General features: G+C 42.8%; 1 protein-coding gene across 2 annotated transcripts in view; it reads right to left on the reverse strand.

Annotated features, from left to right (window-relative positions):
* Nucleotides 1-25,680, reverse strand: part of MCF2 (MCF.2 cell line derived transforming sequence) — a 57,798-nt gene that overhangs the window by 6,185 nt on the left and 25,933 nt on the right. For both annotated transcript variants that reach the window (XM_065846606.2, XM_071813571.1), the window contains 23 exons: nucleotides 25,268-25,384; nucleotides 23,195-23,344; nucleotides 20,241-20,365; nucleotides 19,657-19,771; nucleotides 19,173-19,292; nucleotides 17,806-17,997; nucleotides 16,164-16,355; nucleotides 15,842-16,013; nucleotides 13,003-13,091; nucleotides 12,368-12,456; nucleotides 12,054-12,120; nucleotides 10,121-10,236; nucleotides 9,937-10,006; nucleotides 9,482-9,574; nucleotides 9,055-9,147; nucleotides 7,922-8,047; nucleotides 7,156-7,377; nucleotides 3,728-3,820; nucleotides 2,692-2,770; nucleotides 2,115-2,178; nucleotides 1,156-1,262; nucleotides 962-1,074; nucleotides 565-677 (listed from right to left, as the gene is read on the reverse strand). In XM_065846606.2, the coding sequence (XP_065702678.1) occupies nucleotides 565-677; nucleotides 962-1,074; nucleotides 1,156-1,262; nucleotides 2,115-2,178; nucleotides 2,692-2,770; nucleotides 3,728-3,820; nucleotides 7,156-7,377; nucleotides 7,922-8,047; nucleotides 9,055-9,147; nucleotides 9,482-9,574; nucleotides 9,937-10,006; nucleotides 10,121-10,236; nucleotides 12,054-12,120; nucleotides 12,368-12,456; nucleotides 13,003-13,091; nucleotides 15,842-16,013; nucleotides 16,164-16,355; nucleotides 17,806-17,997; nucleotides 19,173-19,292; nucleotides 19,657-19,771; nucleotides 20,241-20,365; nucleotides 23,195-23,344; nucleotides 25,268-25,384 (2,717 nt within the window). The remainder of the gene's footprint in view (nucleotides 1-564; nucleotides 678-961; nucleotides 1,075-1,155; nucleotides 1,263-2,114; nucleotides 2,179-2,691; nucleotides 2,771-3,727; nucleotides 3,821-7,155; nucleotides 7,378-7,921; nucleotides 8,048-9,054; nucleotides 9,148-9,481; nucleotides 9,575-9,936; nucleotides 10,007-10,120; nucleotides 10,237-12,053; nucleotides 12,121-12,367; nucleotides 12,457-13,002; nucleotides 13,092-15,841; nucleotides 16,014-16,163; nucleotides 16,356-17,805; nucleotides 17,998-19,172; nucleotides 19,293-19,656; nucleotides 19,772-20,240; nucleotides 20,366-23,194; nucleotides 23,345-25,267; nucleotides 25,385-25,680) is intronic.

A 25,680-nucleotide genomic window follows, 5' to 3' on the forward strand; every position in this document is an offset into this window, starting at 1 on the left:
AGGGCACAATGCCCTCTGAGATTAGACTAATGGTTCAACGGGCAGAAGGCAGAGAATGGTGATTTCCCAGGCAATGCTCCCAGCCATAAGGAGAGAACCAGCTGGGAAGTGTTATCTTGTGAGGCACAGCTTCAAATTCAACAGCAAGCTGGTCTGCAGCCATTAATCAGTTAACACTCAGACAGCTGTTTGAGGAAAATGTCTCACAATTACTCAGTATTGCTATAATAAGCCTAGAGGAATAGAGCCAGCAGCTGAGCTGAGGTGGGCAAAGAGGTCACAACTGAAGCATCGTCTGAAATGGGAAGAGTGTGAGGAGGGGCTGTGAAGATGTTGGTAAAACACAGCTGGATCTCATGGCAAGGGAAGTCCTGACATGTTTTCCCAGACCAAGCCAGTGCACATGGTCTCTAATCTCGACAAGGGAATGAATTCTGCAGCTTTCTGGGGCAGTCTAAAACTTAACCAGAAGCTGCAATGAGTGTATCACAAGGCAAACAAGGTTGCGCAGGACTCCCTTGCAGGCTCTGAGAGATAAGGTAACATAATCCTTAAAATACCTACCACTGTCCCTCACCATCTTCATGCAAAAGCTGAATTTCATCTCCATGTTTCACCAGCAGGTCCTCTGATCCTCTCCTCTTGCAGTCTGCAAGGGCTTTATATTTTCCTGGAGACTGTGGTAATAAGAAAAAAATACCTTATTTAGCTATATTTCATATCATGCAGCTGCTGTTATTTCCCACTGCCGCAGGGAAAAGACAGAGCCCTATCAGCTACCTTAATTAAAATTATTTTAAGAAACTGTGGCTGAGACATCTCCTCACTCCCCAAAATTGAGATACAGAAAATCTGAGAAACACGGACAAGATACATCCATTATCCAGTGAAGAAAAACAAAGCAAGATGACCAAAACCAGCAGCACCACAAGCTTTGGGACTATTGCATCTCTGTACTAACCAGCTGGTTCCCATCCTCCTCCTCAGTGTCTGAGCAGTTGGAGAGATACTGGTTACCCGACCACTCCTCCAGCCCCTCGCAGATTTCCAGGGACTGGGACAATCCCGGCCAGCCTGCAAGACAATGCACAGCTCAGGCTGGGGGTACCCCAGCACCTGCAAAGCACATCCCAAAGGAAGGAGAATGGTCCGTACTTCTGTGGGGCTTGTTCTGGGGGGACTGGAGCCCACTGTCCACCATCACCGGGCTGGTGCGCTCTGAGTCATTCTCTTCTGAGCTTATGGAAGCTCTGTGCTGCTTTCTGAATGATTAAAATAAAAAAGAACTAGTTTTACTTTATGAATGAATGCAAACTCCACAGGGTTTTATAAAACAGGGTCAGAAATAATAATGGTACATTTTAATGTAAGTTTCTATACTGGTTGAGGGAGCTGGGGCTGTTCAGCCTGGAGAACAGGAGGGTGAGGAGAGACCTTATCACTGTCTGCAACTACCTGAAAGGAGGTTGTAGCATGGAGGGTGTTGGTCTCTTCTCCCAAGTAGCAAGTGATAGGACAAGAGGAAATGGCCTCAAGTTGCACCAGGGGAGGTTTAGATTGGATATTAGGAAAAACTTCTTTATGGAAAGGGTTGTCGGGCATTGGAACAGGCTGCCCAGGGAAGTGGTGGAGTCACCATCCCTGGAGGGGGTTAAAAGGCATTTAGACAAGGTTCTTAGGGACATGGTTTAGTGCTAGAGTTAGGTTATGGTTGGACTCGAGGATCCTGAGGGTCTCTTCCAACTGAAATGATTCTATGATTCTATTAAGGACTTCAGTGCCTGGTTTTAATTTTTTGGTAGGGGAAATAAAGTTGCTACAGTACCTCTTCCCCTGAATTTGAGCATCATCTTTAATCTCTGTCTCCATTTGCAGAGGAGCTGCAGCTCCAGCTGTGCTGCCAGGAGAACACTCAAGGGTGCCCCTTACAGACCCTGTCCCCAGGCCACCGCCACCAAAGGACCAACGTTATTATCACATCCCTCCTGCCCGCTACCCAGAGGATAGAACTGGGGTGGGGGGAACAGCACAGAGCCAGGATGCGGCCAGAGACACTGGGTGCCCAGCAATGGGAGATACTGGAGGGACCCCCTGGTCCAGCTCCTGGGACTCACCCATCACCCAGCTGGGAGCAGAGCGGGAGCTGGTCCGTGCACGAGCCCGGCTGCTGCTTCTCCACTGTGGGGAGGTCAAACACCAGCTTAAAATCCATTTTTTTAATAGTAACCATCACACTTGAAGCATTATTCTGTAAGTCAGACCCTTTGCACAATGCTAATGACTTCTGTTTAGAGAAAAACAGACCTAGGGACTCTTGCAAAGCACAGATGTTATTATGATTAATATGGTATCTTAGCACAAATCCAACAGTGAACTTGACACTGAAGTCTCTAATATGTTTAAAACTAGGCATCTTCTATGTATCTTGTTGAATTAAGCCTATGACAACAAATGTGAAATAAGGTAATGACAAAAAATGTATGTACTTCTGTAATTCATTTTCACATAAGCACCTCGCCTTTACAGCTCGATGTTATTTCCCTGTAATGTAAAGCCTCACTCTAGTATTTGCTACTAGGCTTCTGAAAATCAATTCTCTGGTAAGAATTCATGGATTTTAAGATTAGCAATGTGAAAATAGAAAAGATACTGCTGCAGCGTGAATGCCACAGAGAAATCAGTCAAATGTACCTTTTATAAGCTCCTGCTGCTTGAACAAGATTTTTCTTATTTCATTCAGCCATGCCATCTTCAGATCTACTGTTTGGGCCTGGAAGAAGAGAAAACTGTATGTATTTTGAATTAAGAATTATCCATTATAACGTATGAATAAAATCTTACTTTTCTATGCTGTACTTATCTGAAATCTCCTTTTACCCAAAGCCACCACTAAATTTTAAATGTTCTTAATCTTTTAAAATTGATGATTCTCACTACGCCCAAGCAAAACACAGTGGAAATCGTGGAGCCATCACTACAACGCAAGGAGTGCAGGCAAAAGCACGTGTGTGCATATATATTATCTCTTTTACAAAATACCCAAAGGGCCAAATCTGCCTTTACGAATTTTAGTTGGCTACTGTGTTGTAACATAGAAAACAAACAGCTGGGCAGAAGACTAATTAAAAAAAAAAAAATCAATCAACATTATCCTCACAGCGGCTTTTCCTGTGAACAGCGTGTTGGGCAAACATTTCACCTCCATAAATTTCTATTCAAAATGCTACTAAAGGCAAAACAAAAATCAGGAAGGAATCAGGTCAATCAGGCTACTGTTCTGCAGATGGAAATAGCACCACGGAGGTTAAACCTTTGCTCTGGGAGGAGTTTTGACATCTAATTGTAGAGGAGAAGTGGCCCCTATCCATTAAAGCACGAGGCTCATTTCCCAGCTCAATTCACACCAACTATTAAGCACAGTAAGATCCTTTTTTTTTTTCCAGCTACTGGCGTATTTGAGATTTCATTGGAATAAAAGGTTCTGTTTCCAAGGAGCAATTCTATCTCCACTTGAGGATGACTTTTACAGTTCTGAACTGGACACCAAGGACCAGTCACTGGGACATCTCTGTGAACAAAGACATGGGCAAAGAGGCAGAAGAAATGCAAGTTAAACATCTGATAACCCCATAAAGATCAACAGTGTTACAGTGTTAAAGTGTTACAGTGTTAAAGATTAACACTGTTACAAGGATGTACAAATATCCAGATTTTTGAAGGTACAAACCTGAACAACATAGACCTCTTCTCGCCCACTATACCAGATTTCAAATTTCCTATGATCTCCTTTCACATTCTCAGTTATTCCAACTGCATTCATCTGCAAATCCAAAAGAACCAAAACATTAAACATACTACAAATCTTCCCCTCTTCCCTATGAATCCAAACATTCTGCAGTGTTGAACAAACCTGTTTTCACCCAATTTAATACATTTCATTAACTTACATTTCAGTAGCAACTGAAAGTCATTACGTGACTTATCCCCCAACTTTACACCTTGCTCTATTTGCCAAAGCTTTCCGAAACCAAACAATGGACCTTAGGGGTCTTTTCACTTGCAAATCAGTGGAACTAACTGAAAAATCATCTCATACCACTGTCAGCACGAAATTTCTCAGATTAGGCATATGAAGCTTTATAAATGCATAGCGGGTTATTTTTCTACAAACATTATTTCTGTCATATTATTCTTTAATTACCCATTGAATTCTGTGTTTCATTCTTTCAGTGATCTTTAAAACGCATCTGTGAAGCCCTGAACTCCTTTAGGAATTTCAGGTCAACCTCTTTGGTCCTTGGCCATCTCTGTAGTTGAGACATCATCCCAAGGTTTCCAAAAAAAGGTTTAATTTTTGGATATACAGCCTGAGCTGCCATAAATCTGGCTTTCAGGACGGATGCAGACTCCAAGCTAGATGTGGCCAAATGCTGCTGTATGTAGGTACCCGTTATCACAGACCACTTTTGATAAGTTGGGTGCAAATGCCAAAGGCACAAATAATTCAGGATCTGCACAACGTGACCAACCTGAATCAGTAACTCAAACTATTGTTTAGAGACAAAGAAACTCTTCAGCAGCTGGAGACCTCTGACCCACCTGCCACAAAGCTGAAAAGTGCTTTAATACCTGTTATTGCATAAACCATCCTCTCACTTAAAGCATGGTTTGCTACCAATTTATTGCTGATTAACAAATGGTCAAAAATATTTACATGTTTTAAAGCAGACCTAATAATAATGGTGTCATCTATGATAAATTATTCACATAGACTGGATTAGATAAATCCAGTACAAATACTATTAAGCCATACAAAGAACATCTGCTTAACACTACACTACTGTTCCTCTTTGTTAATGTGTGCATCCTCAGAGCTTTTGTTCTGAAAGACTTTGATGATTTACAGATTAGGCCACCTGGACAAAATTTCTGTTCCTAGTTACTTTTTCAAACGTTGGCTCCCGTTTTCAGTGACTATGAACAGCCTCAGGAAATAGGAAGCAAGTTGTTAATTAGCTTTCCTCATTTCTTCACTGGTGTGAACAGCAGAGCTCTTATGAACTTTTGAGAAAGTGTTTGCCTCCAGATGCAGAAAGACCCAGCCCTGAACAGCAGCCTAGTTTTATTTTATTTTCTTTAAATTATTTTTTCCTGTGCAGTATAGTTCCATAAAGCCTTAGAAAGGCAGATCAGGCTCCATTCTGATTTTACGAAAACTTTAAAACATAATTTATGCTAGATATTTAAAGGGCAGCCTAGAGAGTACCTTCTGCAATTTCCAGAGCTGTGCATCTCCTCTGGCACGGCTCTTTATACAGAAGCTCCTATATAACTACCCATGCATCAAGGTATTAAGAATTTTAGATGATCTACCATGAGGATGCAAAGAAAAGTGCCAGAGATAAACATATTTAAGGTCTGTTCATTCATGATAGTGGATTTGAAAATTCTATGTTCTCTCCCTGGCCAGGATTTACTGTCCCTCGACTGTTGGTCCACTGCAATGCAGATGGAGGTGGGTCAGTGAGAAGCTCTAGGATGACGTTCATCTGCATCACCTTCCACAGCAGAACAAGACAGACGGACTTTTCTTGGCATTGCAGTGAGTTATGAACCTGCATCCTCTAAGTTACTGAATCTCAGCTGAAGAGCTATTTCCCACTGGATATTTTACATAGTATGTAAAATACTATCCTGAGGGGTTCTTCTATTCGTTAGTTTGTTTTACAGAAATCCAGCCACATAGCTTCTACCAAACAGCTTGGTGTAATTCTAAATCTCCGTGAAAAATTCTTGAAAAAGAAAATTCCTGATACTACCACGGATCAAACAAACGTCCAGCTCCAGGAACATGATTTTTCCCTCAGGACAGCAATTCTGAAAATGTACGTGTGCAGATGCAATCCTGCAGCACCCATGGATGCTCTAACCCCAACCTCTCCATGTGGCAATGCAAACAACTGGAAAATGAGCCCTCCCGAGACAAAGACAAGACCTGGCTACATTGCCTGGACTCCTAAGCGCAGGATTTTCTCCTCTGACCAGGCTTTCCCTGCAACACCTCTTCAGTTCTTTCAAAAGCACGTATGGTAAAGCAAGTACTACAGGGAGAACAAGCTCTCCAGAAAGAAAATGATGCTGTTTGGGAAAAACATTTAAGTACCTAAACATATGGCCTGGGATTTGGTTTTAATACACTGTTTGTAATGTGCACTGGAGCTGAACAGACTTATGTACTATTACATGGTTTTCTGACTACTGATGGCATCTCCCTCCTCAGACTGTGCTGAGATCAGGAACCTGCAGCACCTGGGCCTGAAGGCTCTGCCTCCAAGTGCCTTTTTTAAACTTTTTTCCATTCTAAGATATACCCATACTGGGGTTTTATCAAAAAATACCAAGGCAGTGTACTGAGACAAAATGCTGATGTTAGAAGTGCTCATCACATGCAGCACGCCATAAGGTCTCTTTCAGAGGAGCAGTTTGGGACTTTTATTGATAATAGTTGGCATTTATAGGCTTGGGACAGTTGTTTATGTCCCTCATAGATTGCCATAGGCTATTCTCTTCATCTGATCATTGTACTTTTAGCTGCTGTTAGAGCCTGCCAAAGAAGAAACGCAATGAGAGAGGGAGAATTATCTTTGCATCCTCCTGGCTGGGAAACAGTGCTCAGGAGCAGCCAGGCTCCTTTGGGCTGTGCACCAGACAGACCCCAGCCCAAGGGAGCTCCCTGGGGATCAGGGGCTTGAGGAGTTTCCTTGCTCTCCCAGGCAGGTTGGGGAAGATGCGAAGGGACCCCCAGTTTCATGTCCTCGCCCCTGCTCCTGAGAAGTGGACTAGAGGAGAAGGGAAGACATGTTCTCATCCCTGAAACTTGCCTGTAGCACCACTTCACTGGCAGATGCCACCACATATGTGACTCTGAGTTCATCGGCTCTCCCAGCTGCTCCGTCAGCTCGGGGGCTCCTCACAGCTTATTACAACCAACAGACTTTCATGAGCATGGTACTTCCATATGAAGTACCTTAATAGCAGCCCTTAATAGCAGAAATAGCAGCCCTTAATAGCAGAAAACGAGCCAGTGTGTTAGAGGAAGAACACACTCTGGGTCTGCAGAGTTATTGGCAACAGCGTCAACCAAAAAGTCCTTACTTTCAAAAAATGCTTGAAACTGTAAGATGAGGTTTTGTCATATCCATCTCCATGCTCGTCTCGCTTCTTGCAGAAGACCAAGGCTTTCTCATACAGGAACAGATGCCTCTGCATTGGCTTGAACCGTGCAAGATCCTTCATTTTTGTTGGACCTTTTCGGTGTCCTGTCCAAACACTGAAGGATCCTTGCATCAATACTTTCCCCAGCTCACTCAAGTCACCCTGGTGAGAGTATGGCAAATAAAAAAAGAAAGAAAAAGACATCCATTAAAATGTAGGAGGACTGTCCAATCAACGATTGGTGATGGAGCCTGAACTGAGGTCGTGGAGGATGGACTTCTCAGGGAGACCAGAATTGGTACCAGAAGCTTAGAAAGCCATCCTCTCACCCACCCTTGACTGCTTCAATGGGCAAGGATCAAAATTACTCACAGAGCATTTAGTTAAATATTGAATGAGAAATTCTACAAAGACACCCCAGGTGAATTACAAGGTGAGCCATGAGAGAACCAAGGTGCATGTTGGAAAAATACTCTCAAGAACCACAAGGTGGCAAGTGTGGGCGACTTTGGATACGTTCTTTGTATGTAGATATCTTCCAAAATCCTGAATCAGATGGAAGATTGTCACCTGTAAGAGCTTCCTGATCTCATTCACTTCGTAGCTGTTCTAGTATAGTTTTCAGATCATACACTCTGGGGTGCCATCCATTCCTAGTGCATTATCTGAACTTGTGCAAGATCTCTGATTACCCAAATCTACTCACATCATATCCTGTTATTGAAATCTGATGCATAGAGTCATTGACCGACTTTAGCAAATCCAGCATTGCAACTAAAGCTTCTTGAAGTTCCTGAACTCCATCACAGCTCGTGCTGTACTTTAGCAGCTCCTGAAAATAGAAGTGGAAGAGCAGGTGTTTGCACTTGAACAAAGCAGACTTTTCCATCACACCCAAAGCTTCCAATGCCCAAGAGCAATCTATACTGCCTGAGGTGGTTTTTGTCCCTTTTTGGTTTTGTTTTTTTCATATGTCACTGGAAGAAAGACTCGCTCTAAACCATAGTCAGCATAAGGTGTGGAACAAATCTCTGAAGCATGGCCCATTTTTTTCTCTGTTTCCTTAAGGAGGGTGCTAGGTTGTAGAACGGCATAACACCCATCTGAATTCTTTGTGTTGTGTTTTTCTGCTTGGTAAGAAATGGGAAATAAGGCTCAGGTTTTCCATCAGCTGCCAATACGTAATATAGGCTTTCAAATAAGGTTGCAGCAGATTGTCTTCAGACTGGCAGACACAAGGAACAGATTTTACCAAATCCAGAGCCTTCAAGTCAATAAGTAGAAGACAGAGTTGGGAATTATACCCCTGATATAAAAATACTTTCATTTCAGATCTCCTCTGCCCACTTACAGCTTCTTGTGTTCTCATCCCTCATTCAAGAAGCTGGAAAGTGGGTTCAGAAGCCACCACCCCAGTCCCCTGTAAATCAGGAGTAACAGCACTGCCCTGCCTCAGAGAGGGGACACAAGGATAAATGCATTAAAGATTACAGGCACTATAACAACCTGAGAAAAAGAGATGCATCAATATAATATATTTCACTAATCATACTCTTATGATCATCTCTGGTTCAGTTTTCTTAGAACTGCTTCTGTCTTTTTGCATCCCTGATCAGATTCATTCTTTCTTCCCATAAAAATGGCTTGTTAAAAAGCTCTTGTTCCTTTTTCAGGTGTGTGAATTTTCATCCTCACTGCAAGTCACTAAGAAGGGCCAAGATAAGCCACATGTAGTCTAAGACTTGGTGCTGATTTACAGGTAAACTCCACCTGAAAAATAAAACAAAATGGAAAACATATCTATGTCCCGATGTCCTTTCAAAGCAGAATATGAAATACCTTCAGAAGTAACTGGTATTTTGTCAGGCGCTGCACTGGTTTGAGCAAATAGGAATCCAGTCCAAGTTTATGCTCTAATTTTCTTTGGCATTCCTGGAACAAAGCATTTAGATTAAGTAAGTTCTGCACCAACTATAAGCAGATATTCCAACAGTACGACTAGTATAGTTTGATGACTTTGAAGATTTCATATAAAAATGTCATATAGCTCCTATAGCTACAGAAATTTTATAAAAACGTGTAGAATGATAGAGAGAATAAACCTGCCTTAAACCCTGTGTGTACAAGAAACTCCAACTGCTATTTTTGTAAGGCTTCCATGCAATGGTAAACAGAATATACTGCAAAATCATAGGGTCCTGAGGAGGGTGTTTAGGATAAGAGTGTCCCAGGATGACGCCTGCCTTGGCAGGGACAACCCGCTCACCTGGAAGAAGGTGCTCTCGGAGCATTGCCTCCACAGGGACTCCGACCGGGGCTTGTTCTGGCAGTATTTCTCATACATCTGGAAATCCTCTCGCTGTAAGGGAAGACAAAAAACAAATCGCACACATGCATGCAAACCTGCTGGGCAGCCAAATAAGGTGGATACCCAAACCATAAATTTGCTTTTATCTCTATTGCTAACTGTAATATCTATAAGACGCAGTATTTGGGTAAAAGAACCACTGCTGGTAATCACAGCAGACCACAGTGTAGTCGTAACTGCTGCTCTCCCCCATCTGCTGCTGGTCCTGCACCTGCGCTCCCTGCCTTGCTCTTGGTGTTGCATATCGGAAGCGTCTTACTCAACTGACATAACTGAGATGTTGTAGAGTGTGACAAATCTGGAGAAACATTGGCCCTTCATATCTACTTTATATGTGAAAATGAGTCACCCACCCTGTCGAGGAAACAAAATCCCACTCTCTCGGGTGCTCCCAGACAGCTTTCCAGACTATGCAGGAAAATTCTACAAGAGATGGGAGAAAAGACAAAATGCAGAGGTGAGCATGGCATGGCTTTGGTATTTATTCATTACAGGAAATCAGTCTGATGAAAAGGGGAAATAGAGCCAGGATCATACTTATTGTGGAAGTCGTATATCTCAGGCATGTTTCCAAAGAGGACATCCTTCCTGTTCCTGAGCACAGGAGGCATGAGGATGAGCATGGCGGGGTTGTCCATCTCAGCTCTGTAGCCCTGCGGGATGCAAAAGGGGCTCATCACTCAGTTGGTAGAGCTTTGGCTTAGCATTTCCTCAAAGGCAGATGAAAAAGGGTCATGAATTGACTTTCAGTACAATCTGCTTCATTTCGAAGGACAATATCCCTTTTATTTATTTATGTTTGTTCCCGAAACCCTTGTCTTTCAGTCCCTGGGCATACGGTGGTTGTGGTCCAGCAGCAGATGGCTTGGGATGGCTCCCGTGGGGCTGGCCAGCACTGCGGAGATGCTCTCTGTTCACCAAAGGCAAATCACAGCCATGTTCTCCTCACTATGACCTGACTGTGGGAGAGGTCCCAGAGAAAAACTTGTCTGGGTTATATGACCATGGGACACAGGAATGATGTGTTTGTATGGGGTATGCAGTCACACACAACCTCAGGAGAATTGGTGCATGGCGTGACTTGTTACAAAACAGAGACAGCTTGAGATCAAATACCAAAATCAATGGGCTTCTTGCTCTTATATGAGACTCAATGAGCACCAGCATCTCACTCTCCTCGATGTCTCAGATTTTCCATCCTCTGTGGCTCCACTTGAAATCACAGCCTCCCAAACCATGGAAGAGCTGGAAGGGACATCGCTGCACTACAAACTGTTGGGTGGAACTAGGAAACAGTGTAAAGCTGCCCTCAGTAACATCATATCACTGCACCAATCCAAAAACATTCACCAGATGTAGTAAACATCCTAACTGTGGGGTAGGGAGAAGGCACAGCCACAGCTCAGTACCATCAATACAAACAAGACATCAAGAAGGCCACCAGCCACAGCTCAGGCTGGCCACGCTAGTCACCCGGCATTGCACAGAACCAAGGTCCTTTCGATACGAGTAGCAAAAATATTTGCAAAAATGTATTCAGTATGTACAGTGGATCTTCTTTGGCTTTCCAAATTAATCTCTCATACTCACTATGGTTGCCATCAGTATTCTTATACCAAGCAGGCATTTTGTAGCTGATGCAGTAGAAGATAAGTATCTGGAAAATTAGCCATTTATATTTAACCACTGCAAGCAGGTTTCCCTCTTTAAAGGAAATACTATTTTCAGAAAACTTAAGTCTATCTGTCCATTTTTCTCTATCTAGACTTGATAAGCACAGTAATAAATCTGCACACCTGACAACTGCTTTATCATGTAGAGCATGGTTTAACAACAAAAAAAACCCAACAATCAGTGCAGGGCAATTATGTGTAACTACTTGTGGTCCAACAGATTTATGTCCTGCTTGCTCCTGGGTGAGAGAAATGCAAGGGGGAGAGCTATTAATATTTAACAGCCAACGTGTTTCAGTCATCAGTAAGAATTATTTTGGAATAAAGTAGAAGTGTCTAAAATGGCAGCATGAGAAATTAAAATCTGTTTCCTAAACAAATGTGCTTTATATGTTCACGAGCTTTGCAGTATTGAGACGGAATTCTCCTCAGGATAAATCACAAGCTTCTTTCTTTTGTCTCCAAAAGGTAAAAGGAATTAGGGAACAGTTAAAAACAACAGGTTTTTGTACATTTTTCCAGGCACTGATAAAACTAATTACTAGTGCTTTTGTGTACAAACAGAAGGCTTCTCTCTCATTCTAGATGAAAAGCTCATCCTGACACCAACTGTTCCTGCAGATGCCTCCAAGGAAGAAAAGCAAGGGAGAAGACCTGAAAACTTATGACTAGCTTGGGATCTGAAGTTCGGTAGCAACCTGTCCCATCACATTTTTGCTTAGTTTGACAGAGTGGCAAGTGCCCTTTTGTACAAGTCACCAGGGAACAGTAATGAACAACCTGAAGAAGTCACTCACCGTCAAAACAGTGAAGAGTTCTTCTACATACACTCTCTCCGTTTCTATAAGCTCATTTATGACATGGCTAAAATAATAGTTAAAAAAAAAAAAAAACATGTTATTTTTATGTCTGTAAAAAATCCACAGGCAATCAGTGCAGTTCAACAAGCCCAAAGCCAGTGAAGTCTCATTAACAGCCAACACAGGGATGATAAAACAGGCAAAAGCACAAGAGATGGCACCCAGGTCAGGCTGGAGGAACACGAAGGTGGGGTGAGGACTGGTCAGCAATAAACATCATTTTCAGTAAAGTACACAGAGTGAAAGCTTACCCTTTCAGTATATCTAAGTTGTCATCACTGTCCGATATAAAATATTGCAAGGAATTCCGTTTTTCCTGATAGTCGTGCATGACTTCGATCTGGAAGAGAAATGGGATGCACTGGGAAGAGCTGCCTGGAGGTCACTGCAGAGGCAGGACCAGCCCAGCCCCAGGTGTCGGCACGGAAAGGATAAAGCACACTTCCATTTCAGAAATCCTTTGCGACTCAAAGCTTTAAAAGGGTAGAGCATATAACGGGCAGACAGATATTCCCAGAAATTACTCTGCCACATAAAATCTGGAAACACTGGTAACATGTTTCATTAGTGTAGAGACTAGAGAAGAGTTTCCACAAGGGAAATATCTGTAGATGTGGAGTTTTCCTAATACACATCACTGTTATGCAAAGAACAAGCTCGGGGAATAACATGCAGGAAATTGATTCCTGTGACTTGCAAAAACAATCCAAGATAGATCTCAGGTGCTGGACTAATCCAACTAAAACGTAGGCATATGAAAGACTATTTTATTAAAAAAAAGGAAAAAATAGCATCCTGAAATCCAAAGGTGAAGTACAATCAATTTTAGAAGGGTTTCATTTTTTCAGTGTATAAAATTCATTCAGATTTCATGAATCATTTTTACCTTGCGAGAACTTGGAGTCTTTCTTGATGTTTTCTTCCCGGGGAGAGAGAGATCAAATGAAAATTTCAAACTGGAATTAAAATCCACACCTTGGGTAGAAAAAACCATAATTACATAACGTACATCTATAGTGAAGGAGATGGTTCAGACAGAAACTAATGAGTCACAAAGAAAAATGGGATATATTTTAAGAATTAATATTTTGGTAGCTAATGCTACAAGCAAACCGACAAAATAAAGTGTATCTCAAACAACAATACTGAATGTCAAATAACACAAGTCACACTAATGGTCATAAAGGCCATAAAGTAATCCGAAAAAAAGAAAGTTCATTAAGTGAATACTCTAATCAAAAGCTAATAAAGTCTTTGAAGCCTGTGCAAGTGACAGAAAACAATTAAATCAAATAAACTACCAAAAGGAATATCACCTAGTGGGACACAATTTTAAAGTCCTTTTAGGAACACAGGGCAAGATGCTCAGCTGGTATAAACCATTCCTACACCTTGAAAGAATTTATTGATCATGTCAGTAAATAATTACAAGTTGTAATAAAAAAAGAAGACTAATGAACTATCTTTCCATTAGGGTGTAAAAGGTATTGCAACACAGATGAACGCAACAGCAGCCGTGTCTAGATCAAAGTTTTGAACAGTGCTGACACCGAAAGAGCTACTTTTGCAACACAGAAGATGTAAGGAACAAAATAAATGCAGAAAAGTGCAAACCCACACAGAGAGCAGGGACCCCATCTTCAGATGGGGCTGCTTAAGTTATTACATATTATCAGACCATTACAGATTATTACACACACGCCTTAAACCTCCTCTTGTTGACAGCCCGAATGAGGAAGGAAAGGGACCTGGATGCTGGGGAGCAGATCAGAAGAGTGGATGGGGTGTGATCCATCATGGACAGGAAGAACCAGAAGAAACGAGGACTTCCCAGTGGTCCTACTGGGAAACTCCCGCTGGGATGAAGGGAACATGGATGGGAAGTTGGATGGGAGATGGTCACTGGCTGCAGCTTGGTGTTTTGTTGTGAGAGTGAGTTTACTCCAGCCCTCCAGCTCCACCATACCACTTCTACACACCTTGCTATGCTTTATGGCTCAGGATGGGAGAGGTTTACTCTTTTTTCCCCCCAAAAGAGTGGTTTCAAAATTAGAACCTCATTTATCAGACAAGCTTCAAATCCAAGGCTAAGATTAAAGAGGAAGCATCCGTCCTCAGACAGAAAAATAAGTAGGGGAGAGGCGGACGAAAGAAAGGAACAGAGGACAAGAGTAATGCACTCAGAGGTGGTTTGGTTTCAATCCATACCACAAACTCATCCATCTCAGAGCTCTCCCAGCAGAGCCCAGCATGTGGCTTTGACATTGCACATCACGCCAGCAGGCCTGCTGCGTTTGGATGCTTTCTGTCAAAAGCAGGCCTTATTAAAAAGCTCTCTTGGCACAATCTACCCAAAGAGAAGCCTTTTGTCTTTCCCCACTTGCTGGCTGTGCTCATTTCAACACACTTGATCATCTCTTTCAGGAAAAGGATTAATGGAGGACACCTGTGCTTGCAGGTAACTGAGCCTTTGCTAGAAAAACATTCATCCCGTAAAGGAATGAAACAAATCCAACTGATTGATGATGGTGTCACAACATCCCATGGAGGTGGCCACCCATTTACCCCTACTCTTTAAGACAATAATTCCTCTTTAACACTTGTCTCTTTCTAGAAAGCTGGAAAAGTTACATGAGGCAAAATGGGCAATACTGAGCTTTTTTCCTGGTTGAGGGAAAGGGATTCAGAGAGCAGTGTGATCCAGTGAAAGCAGCATCAGCCTGGAGAAAAGGAACTTTCGGATTTGCTTCACTGGCCTGCATCTTGAGCAGCTGAGCTCCCCTCACTGTGTTCAGCTTCATTCCCCTCCCTCCACTAGCTTGAGTTTTTACATTAGTCACTCCTTGAATTGGAGCCACTTGTACTGTTTGCATGGCACCTGCTACAATTCACTATAACCAACGTTCATTAATTCATCGTAAAAATTTTGTGTTAAAACACAAATGTTTAATTGCTTTATACAGTCACATCACTGAATTTAATATTCCCACATAACTTAGCATGTCCCTGGTTTAAAATACATGGACTTTACTTTGGAATACTTTTTAATTCTGATACATACATGGTTACCAAGGATGGAATTTTTAATATTATAATTTAAAGCTTACATTGTGCCAGACCCCATTATCACAATCAAAGCAGAACACTCAGTGATCTCAGTTCAACCAGAATTTGTACCTTTGTGGGCATTAATTATTCCACAATTGGGATTTAAGGAAGACATTCTCAAGGAATCAAAGGGAGTTAAAGCATCCAGCTCATTTCTGTTCACGAGATTTGAGCTCCTCATTTCTCCAAGCTCCTTTACAAACATCAGTCTAACTCTCTATCAGTTCCAGCTCAAGTCACTTATGGAGACTGACAGAGAGAACAAATTTATAAACTTTACCCTTTTTCCCTTTAGTACTAATTCACCATTTTTCAGCCCAGTAGGATGCCAGTAAAACAGAACTGGAAGGATATGCTGTTTACAGATCTCTTTTTTTCACTGAGTAGGAAGTGAAAATAAATACCAAGCAACCAGCCCCATTCTTCACACAGGTATGGGGAGCTAGACACAAAAATTGGAAAGATAATAAATCATGTCATATGCATTTAGCATCATACAACAACTCTGTGTCAGCCATCGAGGTCTAGTTGCTTTCTCAAAATCATCCTTAGCCTCACCCTTCCTGCCTCAAAGCAATATTATCATCTGAAAATACCATAAACTTAAAATACTTTACCATGTTTAGGAGAGAATAATGGTGATTTTGATCTTGGTGGATTTTCTGGCCGAGGGGCTACTAACTGGACAGGTCGCACGTGCTTATCCAACAGTTTCTTGAAGCAAGACTGACGATTCTCAAACATGCTTCGAACGTTTTCAAGCTTGACCTGCACCGACTGTATCTGGCACTGCAAAGAGTGAAAAAGACTCCCGCGATCAAATAACTACCATTATTTTGTACTTTGACCCAAAACAGAGGACTATAAAGCTGACAACACTGCAACGCAATCCGATCTCACTTTTAACTTGTGTAACAAGGAACAGGAGGGGTTGCTTACCTTCAATTCGGATGTTAAGACTGACTCAAAATCATAGTGTAGGGCTTGGGGATCATAGTTTAAGTAGGCTGAAGAGCTTTCAAGAAATCTTTCTATGTCCTGGAGAGCTTTCTGAGCGCCTTCTTTAGACTGGCACTTGTCCATCTGCTGGTTGGCGAGCAGGTAAGCACCTTCATCACAGCACTGCAGAGCCTGGAAACAGCACGGTACAAACACAGGGAGTGACACCATCAGCATCATCCCAACCGAACCAAGGTTCCCATGAGGAATACCATTTACTGGATCTGTATCTTCAACATGGGGATAATTAGAGCTCCTCAAGAGCTCAGCAGCTATTGCATCTTGATTAGAAAGCAGAAAGGCCACATTTTTTCTGGAGGGTGACTGCAGTCCTCAACATACCCAGCCAAGTTGTGCTCCCACTTGTACCTGGATAAAAGCAGCAGTATAACTGGCACAGAAGCACTATTTAGTGCATACTTGAAACAAATGATAAGCAAATCTTTCTTTATCCAACTCAGAAAGCTGAAAGGGGCACTACAGAGTTTATGACGAGACAGGAGGGTTTCTTGAGACAAATGCCTGACTCAGCACAAATCTGAACTGTGAGGAATGATCAAAGTAATTGCATTCATGTTTTTGCTTTGTTTTGTTTTTTAAATAAAATAAAATTATTTAAAATCGCAGTTTAAAAATCTGCTTTTAAAATGCACAGGTACTAGCTGAACACCAGCCTTGGGTTCAGCTGGCACTCACACTGAGAAGATGCTGCAGCCAAGAACAACAGAGGAGCTCCAGTGTGATGGGCTGGGAAGGGAGATCGTGGAGAGCAGGACCACAGTGTGCTCCAGCAGAGCTCATGGGTTAGACCACTAGCAGCAGCCAGGACTGCAAGCACCCCAGAACAGGACGCTGCCCTGCAACTGAGACGCTGCTGAGGAATCATCCGTCCCCACAGATTAATGCAATATTGAAGTGGAGCACAAAGATAAAAAATAATAAGTTCCCTAGTCCTCCAAAATAGTGAAATAGAACAGGGTCAGACTTTGCTGCCTCTCTTAAAGGCCTCAAGCATATTACACTCATGTGCCTTCTGGCCTAATTAACGTGAATTTTCCTAAATGAATTTTTGATGCTGATTAAGATATCAAAGAGCGTTGGAGCCACATGACTCCACTTCCATGCTAGCACACAGCAGCTGTGCCTATCTACCAATCTGTCACCTTATTTTACAGTCAGTTATGTTCATTCTTAATAAATTGCTAAGTTAAAAAAGGACTGCAGTTTATCCGAAAGCATTACCTCTATTGCACTGGGTAGGAAAACCTCAAAAGTCAAATACATGGATGCAGCACAAAAGCATGACCAACAGCAGCAGCTCAACTTTAGTGTTCTGAATCACCCTCTGCAGATGCCCACCTATTTCTGCTGACTATTCACAATGCTAGCAGATAACTGCTTGCTAACTTAACCAGCTAAGTCAGGGGCGAAGCACTCCTCCAGCCCCTGGGGAACAACCCCTACCATGAACTGCTGCAGCAAAGCTGCAAATTACAGGTGCTTCCAGCTAAGAAGCAGAGATGCTAAACCCATGGAGAAGCTAACTATCTACTTCTCAGAGCACTGTGTCTCTGAACTCTACCTGCTGAAGGTGGGTGTGAAGATCCAAGGTCTTCTGCAGTCGCATCTGCTTCCTTTTGATCTCATCAGACAAGACATCGGAATGGTGCCGCAGCTCATTGCATTGCTGGCAGATCAAGTTGAGTGCGTAGTGATGATTTGCAGCTAGCTGGTGTCCGTGTAGTATCACCACCTGAGCCTTCCCTATCAGATCCTTCAGTGAAAGGAAGAGAATGGATTGCACTCTTACTGAAATAATGCCAAAATATCTTCATATAACAACATGCACTTTCTCATCTTACCAGATGTCAGGTACCCATGGAGATGACTGCCATTAGGAGTAGCCAGAATGGGTGGCTTATGCAGGATAAATGGCACCCATCATCTGGGAAAAAAAACTTTTGCTATCCAAAAGGAGGATGAAGAAGGACACAGTATTTCACCCAACTAGCAATGCTGTGAATGGCTGCTGACAATGTGTTGCTGCCGACTCCAGAAACTGCACTCTGAAAAAAATGCAGCTGATATCCATTTTAGCTACACTATGCTCATCAGCATGAAAGGGAATTTGAGCAGTTAAGGTTTATGGTGAAAACAAACCATGTCCTTTGCAGTATTGATGCAAAGAACACATTATGCAGTCTGCACATCTTGGTCAGTGTAATGTTACATCCCCTCCAGGGTTGGCTTTGTGCTGGCACTGCTGCCCTGTCTCACCCTATCCGCCTGGCCTTTGGTTCCTCCTCCCTCTCTCCACAAACATTTCTTCCAATGGCCAAAAAGTGTTAGACCTTTCCCCTAGGACTCTTATTTTCAAGGAAGCCTCTGCAGGTTGTGTCCAGATCCCTCAGGATTTCTCCACTGACCTGGCCCATTTGCCAAGCACATCCCTTCAGAGGTCACATTCTCAGTTGGCTCCTGTGAACCCTCTCTCTTCATTCTTCTTTTCCATACATCTCTTAGTCTTCATCCATATGTTATGTTCAAATTGCAGATATGTCAAGATAGCAACTTTTTGGCTTCTCCATGTGCCTGGTAACAAGTCTCTGCCTATTAGCACTGCTAAAGCATTTAACATATAAATAATTCTTCTTCCAGCTCATTAACTCCCACGCCTCCCCTATGTTCAGACATTTATCTGTTCTGGATTTTCATGGTGGCTCAGCAATTTATTTTAACTGTGATAATTAAATACCCTGTTCCTGGCTTTCAGAGTGATCACAGTGTTGCTGCGCAGAGCTAAGACGTGAAATCAATCCTTTTGTGCAGCCACTTACGAACAAATTACACCAGAACCAGGTAATTTCAGAAAAAAACCCCTCCTACCACAAATATAGAATGTACCTCTTACATTTCATTAGTGCTTCTTTCTGTGAAAGATTATCTCACCTGAGCCATACCATCAAAATGACCCAAGTCCTTGAGCCTCTGTTTTACTTGGGGGACACTGTCGCCAGTGTCGGGCAGCTCCGCTTGCTGACCCATTAAAAATTCAATGGCATTCTTGACCTAGACATAAAGAAGAAGACTGCTGCAAAAGGATACAAAGCACAGGCAGAAAATCATTCTCAGACCAAAATTAATCACACTTTAGCCAAGACTGCTAAATCCAATAATAAAACTAGTGTCCAAGAACTAATTTCTAAATTTGAAGATGCTCTATCAGCAAAACCTATGCGACTGCAGGGCAGTGATACCTAAATTAGCTCTGAATGAGGAAGCACAGTGGTCTCCCCCCAGTTAGCTAGCTCTGCCAGAGCCAAGGAACAGTAGCATAAATTAAACACACTAAAAATAAAAGCATAAAAACTTTTTTCCTCTCGTTTTAGTCTCCAACTCTTCCTTCTGCCAACAGAAGTGCATCTGATCATACCTCCTGAAAACTTTGCTCAAACTTCCACAGTTGTAAATATTGCTCCATTTTTAACTGATGTTTCTCCCAGAAGCCATCAAAAGCAGTCTCCATCTCACGCAGCTGCCCAAGCAACCTTGAGTGTAGAAAAAGGATAGGATTGGAACATCATTTGCAAACAGAGAACAAGTAGAGATGGACAAGGTCTAGAGATCATCCATTCAGGTCTTCTGAAGCCAAGTTCATGACATGTATGTATGACTTGTGAAGATCTCAGAGAGAATTTTAATAAAATCATCACTGTCAATGAAGGCACCTGTGTGAAGCAGTTGTTGCTATCTCCATTTGTCTGAATAATACCCAGGAGCCTTGCATGGGAGAACTCTGTGTCTGCTCCACAGCCTCACCATATCAATGGGGAAAAAATCAGAGCAGGTCAAAGTTATTTGACAGAAATCACCCAGCAATTTGACGGGTCCGAAGCAAAACTCTGGTATCTTTGTCTTTACCTATTTGACAGGTGACCTAAACAACACATCTACCCTTAAATGACCTGAGTGTTTTCACTCAAAAAATCAGGCAAATTAGGAACACAGTGCACTCACCGATTCACAGTCTCCCAGTCCCCAGGCCTCTCGTGGTGCTGGTCCTGACTGCATTCCCCGGAGTCAGGCTCTTCAAAACTGCTCAAAAGCAAGTTTCCCTCTTTTGTGACTGCTGTAATATCTTCCTGTATAACGCAAAACATTTCTGATTCAGGTTATTTTTGTTAGGTAGGGAAAAGTCATTCCATGTTTCTTCTGCCTTAGTTTCCCCGTATGAAATGAAGCACCAGTATCCATCAGAGCAAAGGACTCTCAGCAGATGTTTTAGCCACCTTAATGTGGGGTTAGCCCTTGAAGCTGGAGAAGGCTGAACTATGGAGTGGTCACCAGGCTGGGTGCAAACTGGCATGCATGAAAACATCAGGCCACAAAATGATTCAAGAGGCAGGAGGACAGCACTACCACAGGTCTCTCTTGGTGAGCAGGCAGGCTTGTATTAGATATTTATCCACAAGTTCATGTATTCAAGCAAATATCTCTGCAGCTTGGAGGATTTGCTTCTCCATCAGGATCATCACAGGAGGTTGTAGGAAGACAATCCCACAGTAGGACAAAGCTGGGACTGAGAGCACATGGCACCACCTACTAGAGCCTTTACATGTAGAGGCAAACCAGCACTTTCAGTGTAACCTCCAGTCAGGGGAAAATTTAAACCCTTGGTGTGTTCATTAGCATCAGCTGAGGTGCTTTGTGCTGTGTTGGGCTCAGCCCCAAAGCAAACAGGTGCATTTGGCCAATTATTTTCAGAAACAAAGAGACCAAACACAGAGGTTAGAAGGAAGACAAAAAAAGATATGACTGATAAAATGAGCTGGAAGAAGCCCTGAAGGAGAGACCTGTGTGTGGTTCCTTTGGAGAGCCAGCTCCTGGAAGAGTTAAAGCCCAACCCAGGAGATGGCCAGATTTGTATTGCAAGAGAAACAATGGCAAAACCACTTTAGGGAAAAGATTCAGAAAGCACAGACTTGATTAAACATCTGCCTGCCCCAGATAGCTCAGAGAAACCTAAACACAACAGCATCTTCAGGGCAGCAGCCCAGGAGCAGAAGGATGCGGCCGCAGGAGCTTCTTCTCTCCCACACACAAAGTGTCCACTGCAGTTTGCATCCTTATCACTAAAACATCACAGAAGATGACCACGAAGCTAAAACCTCGTTTCCTTTTGGTACTACCACGTCCAGGAGACTCAAAAACAAAGAGGAATTTAGCAGTACGCTTTAGACCACAGGTGGTTGCTAATTCAGCCTCTTACATCTCACTCGACAGAGCCCTGCCTTCCTTCCCCTTTTGATTCAAAGCCTTTCATGATATGTAAGACAAAGCACCCGACTGTCAAACAGGTGTTAACTTGATTTTTTTCCCTTTCAATACATCAAGGAGGCTAATTTCTTAGTTACTATGTTTAATTAATTTTTGTCAATTTTTACATTGTGTTTGCAACCAGCTTCTGTTCAGTATCACAGCTACATAAACTATTCTGATTGACTCATTATCTGAACTCAAGAATCGGCTGTACCAATCTTGGGGTTGTCATGAGAGAGACAAGGATCTTGTGTCTTGCTGTCACCACAATCTGTGCACAGTTTCTCATCTGCTTTTATCTTTCCGGGTCTTAGAAGGAACAAAAGAAAAAAGCAAATGGACTTTCATTCAAAAGCCAATGATTTGGTTTGATATTTGAAATTAATAGACAAGGCATTAAAAGCAACAGATGTCTTGTTCTAAGTGCTCCTGTGCTTTGTATGCAAATGAAAAGACACAACATGTTTTATTTCTCCACAGAGGGAAGTGTGTATTACTGACTGGTTTATAGACGGGACTACATTGTGTAGCCGATATTTGCTCCCTACACTTTGGCTGTAGTCCTAAGCATGAAGTTTAAGTCAGTAAGTCATACTGCAACATATGTAGCTGCTGTTTTATATTAAGCTCTCTTTATTTTCAAAGAAGAAACAAAGCACTATTGGCAATATCTATAATTATGCTTTCTATACATACACACATACATTTATGCCTACACACAGTGCACTTTGGATGTCATTCTGCGGATTGCTTACAGGCAGCCTTCTGGGAACTCACTGTCATGTGAATGACAAATGACTATAAATGAAAATAGATATACTTCTTTGACTTATGTAAATCAGCCCTGTCATAAAGCAAAGGACCTCTTTCTTCAGCCACACAGCATGGCTATCAGCATGGGAATCATGAGGGTTTAGGGACAGGTCTGTGCTGTCCCTAGAAAGATGCAGGAGCAGCAAGGACAACAGTCAGATACAGCAGTAGCTGGTTGTCCTAAAGCTTCCACTAAATCCTATAATAACTGTAATCACAATCACAGACAGTTGAAAAGAAAAACCTTGAAATATTAAAGACACGAATGTTGATTAAGATGAAATGTGAAGGTCCACATGAAGACAGGGATCACATCAGGAATGTTCTGTCCCATGCACCCACATGAAATCCTCACCTTGGATGCCCTCCAGTGCAGTTCCCCAAATCCCACCAGGGAAGCTGCATCAGGCAGAGGGACCTGGGGACAAACCATCCCTCCAGACCCTCTGGTGATCTTTGGGTGCAGCTTCTTCCAGCCATGGGGGTGAAGCAGAGGGAACCCATTGGGACATGAACCCACAGGTGCCAAAGCCACATGACATGAAAAGCCCATGGGAGAAGCACACTGGAGTCACCAACTTCTGCTGCCAGCAAACAGGCAGCAGCTGAGACAGTTTTGCTGGATGCTGGCAGGGTGGTTTACTTGAGTGCATGGGAAATGTAAGGGTAACGTACAGAAACAGTCACGCTGTGTTTCACTTAGTCTGTCAACACGTACACATGCATGGGAGGGAAGGAGAAGTGGGCACCAAACAAACAGGCAGTCACATCCCAGAAACCCCATCTTGCTGTGCAAACAGGGGCTGGAAACCCACAGCGGAGCTGCTGAAGACACATACCTTGAGCTGGTAGTACTTTTCTGTGCGCAGGGCCAGGATGCGCTCGATCGAATACATGTCGTCTGGTAGCTCTGTCTCTGCCAGCTCTGTACCAAAGGACTGTAACATCTGTGCAATTTCCTTCACGGTTAGTGCAAAACTCTCTATCGCCTAGTGGGAGATGATAATTGCAATCAGTTTGGGATTCAGGATATTCCTACAGCTCATTACCAGTGTGCGAAGAGCCAAGCCTGAGGTCTGCAGGGGAGCCCAACAGCTTGGTCTGAGCAAGGTGGGTGAGATGCCCACTGCAGATGGAGCTGATGGGTGCTGTGGTGCATTAGCTAGTGGCCACCAACACGTGGCTTTTAGTGCTGTTTGAATCCACAACAGGGACTTAAATAAGGATAGTGTTGTGCAGAGACACATCCTGATTTGTTTTCTGCTGCCTGTTCTTGTGTACTCTGAGATTTTTCCTACCACAAACTGAAGGTCTGCAGTAGAAGCCACCATGGGATCCATCTTGCATATTCCTCTAATTCCTCTTCTATTGTTGTTCTTCTCTAGTTAACCCACGCTGGGAACCACCTCCAGACAGTAGGATTTTGGAGATGTATTTGGCTTCTTGGTGATGAATGTTTCCAGCTTTGTAAGCCCAAATGGTGGGTTACAAGGCAATCTGGCATCATGGCCACCTCCTCCACCAAGAGGACAAGGCTGGGAGCTAAGCAGCGCGCCAGAGACAAACTGGAGACAGTGCAATGGACATGAGTGCTGCTGGTACCTCCCCAGCACATCCAAGACAGCCACTGGGAGATGTGGATGCCAAATGGCTCCTACACCACAGGGCAAGGTGGGGATCTCCTGGCCCCACTCTTTTCTCTGATCTTCTCCCCAGCTGCACAAAGGAAAGATTAGATCAGTGAGGAGCTGCTCATCTCCTGCTCAGCTGGTGGTGAACAACCACAAAAGCAGAGGACACAGCCTTGCTGAGGCTCAAACCTTTGCCCCCCGCACGACACGCACACAGCGCCAGCTCTGCCCTTGGGAATAGGGTAATAAATGTAACAGATCACATTTCTATTTTCTTTAAACAGCATGTATGTTCCATGGAAACTTCAGAAAATGTTTTATGAGCATGCTACAAGGGCATTTTGGGAGAGATTTTTCATATGGACATTTATCTACCATATGCAGCTATTTTCTAGAAACTCATCCTTTTCTTAGACTATCATTTTTTGACATTCATTTTGTCGGTTTTTGTCTCCAAGTGTGAGAGCTATGCTATTATTGCTTTAACATATCATGCAAAAAAACAAAACTAAGAGCCAAAAAATTAAAAAAAAAATCATTAATTTGGCAGTGCATCAGTGTAAACTGGCACAAAGTTAATGGCACAAGCAATAGCTTCAGCTATTCCAGCTACAATGTCTTCTGCTTTTGCCTTTATACTGAGCTCCACATCTACTGGTGTGGATGATGTGGTAGGACAAGAGGCACTAGGATGCCCGGTACATTTTTCGTTAGTGCTTTGGTTTGTTGGGAGGGTAACTGGGAATCCAACCTGCCATTAACCTGGGAGACAGAGTCCCAGTGAAAACTAAGACTGTACAGGAAGCACAGAAACACACAGCATTGCACAGCTCTGGGAATCAAACGCCTTATTCCTGGCAATATTAGAGGAAAATTCTTGCAACAAAAAAAAGAGGTGATTTTCTGAATTCTCTGCATTCAGTCAGTATGCAGAAAGCAGTCTCATTGCCTTGGTTCCCAAACACATTTGTGATATTAATGACACGAAACAACCATGATTGAAAAAAAAGGCTTATTTTGTATCTACCATTAAGGGAATTTTAATAAAGACTTAAGAAGACAGATCTTTTGGGAGAAGTTTCAAAAGGAGCATGAAGGAGTTAATCATCCAGTTCCCTTATAAACCAATCAAGTGCCTAACTCCACTTGACTCCTTTGCAAATCTGACAGAGCAAATTTAGTTGGCTTCTTGGGTCGCTTTCAGCTACCCATTGCCTTACAGAAAACCTTCCTCAATCCATCCCAAGCCCCAAGAGCACGGTACTCAGCCTCGGTACGTACAGTCCTGAAGATGACCCACTCGCTGTGGCAATACTCCAGGGTGCCACCAAACTCCGGGGTTAATTGTTGTTCATCAATGTATGTCAGCAGGTCACTAACCGAGCTCAGCATAACAACCTACAAACAAGGCAACACCGTTAGCTGGCTGATCATCACTTCTACTCAAGTCATATACAGATCAAACCTACAAATCTTTTATCTATCTGAAAGCTGGTTTGTTCTAAATATTGTTCTATTGTATGGCTTTCCTCTTACGCTTATGGCTTAACATGGCTTTTATTTGACGTATTTGACCATTTTTGTAAGCCAACCCTCATCTCACAGGTGCTTGCTTCCTTAAATGCAAAGCACAGTGAGATGCTGCACTGTCTGCCTGCAGAACAGAGTTGAAAGCAAAGGTGATGCAGGTTTTT

The sequence above is a fragment of the Patagioenas fasciata genome, chromosome 11 (genome assembly GCF_037038585.1).
Source record: "Patagioenas fasciata isolate bPatFas1 chromosome 11, bPatFas1.hap1, whole genome shotgun sequence".
In the NCBI taxonomy this organism is placed as follows: Eukaryota; Metazoa; Chordata; class Aves; order Columbiformes; family Columbidae; genus Patagioenas; species Patagioenas fasciata.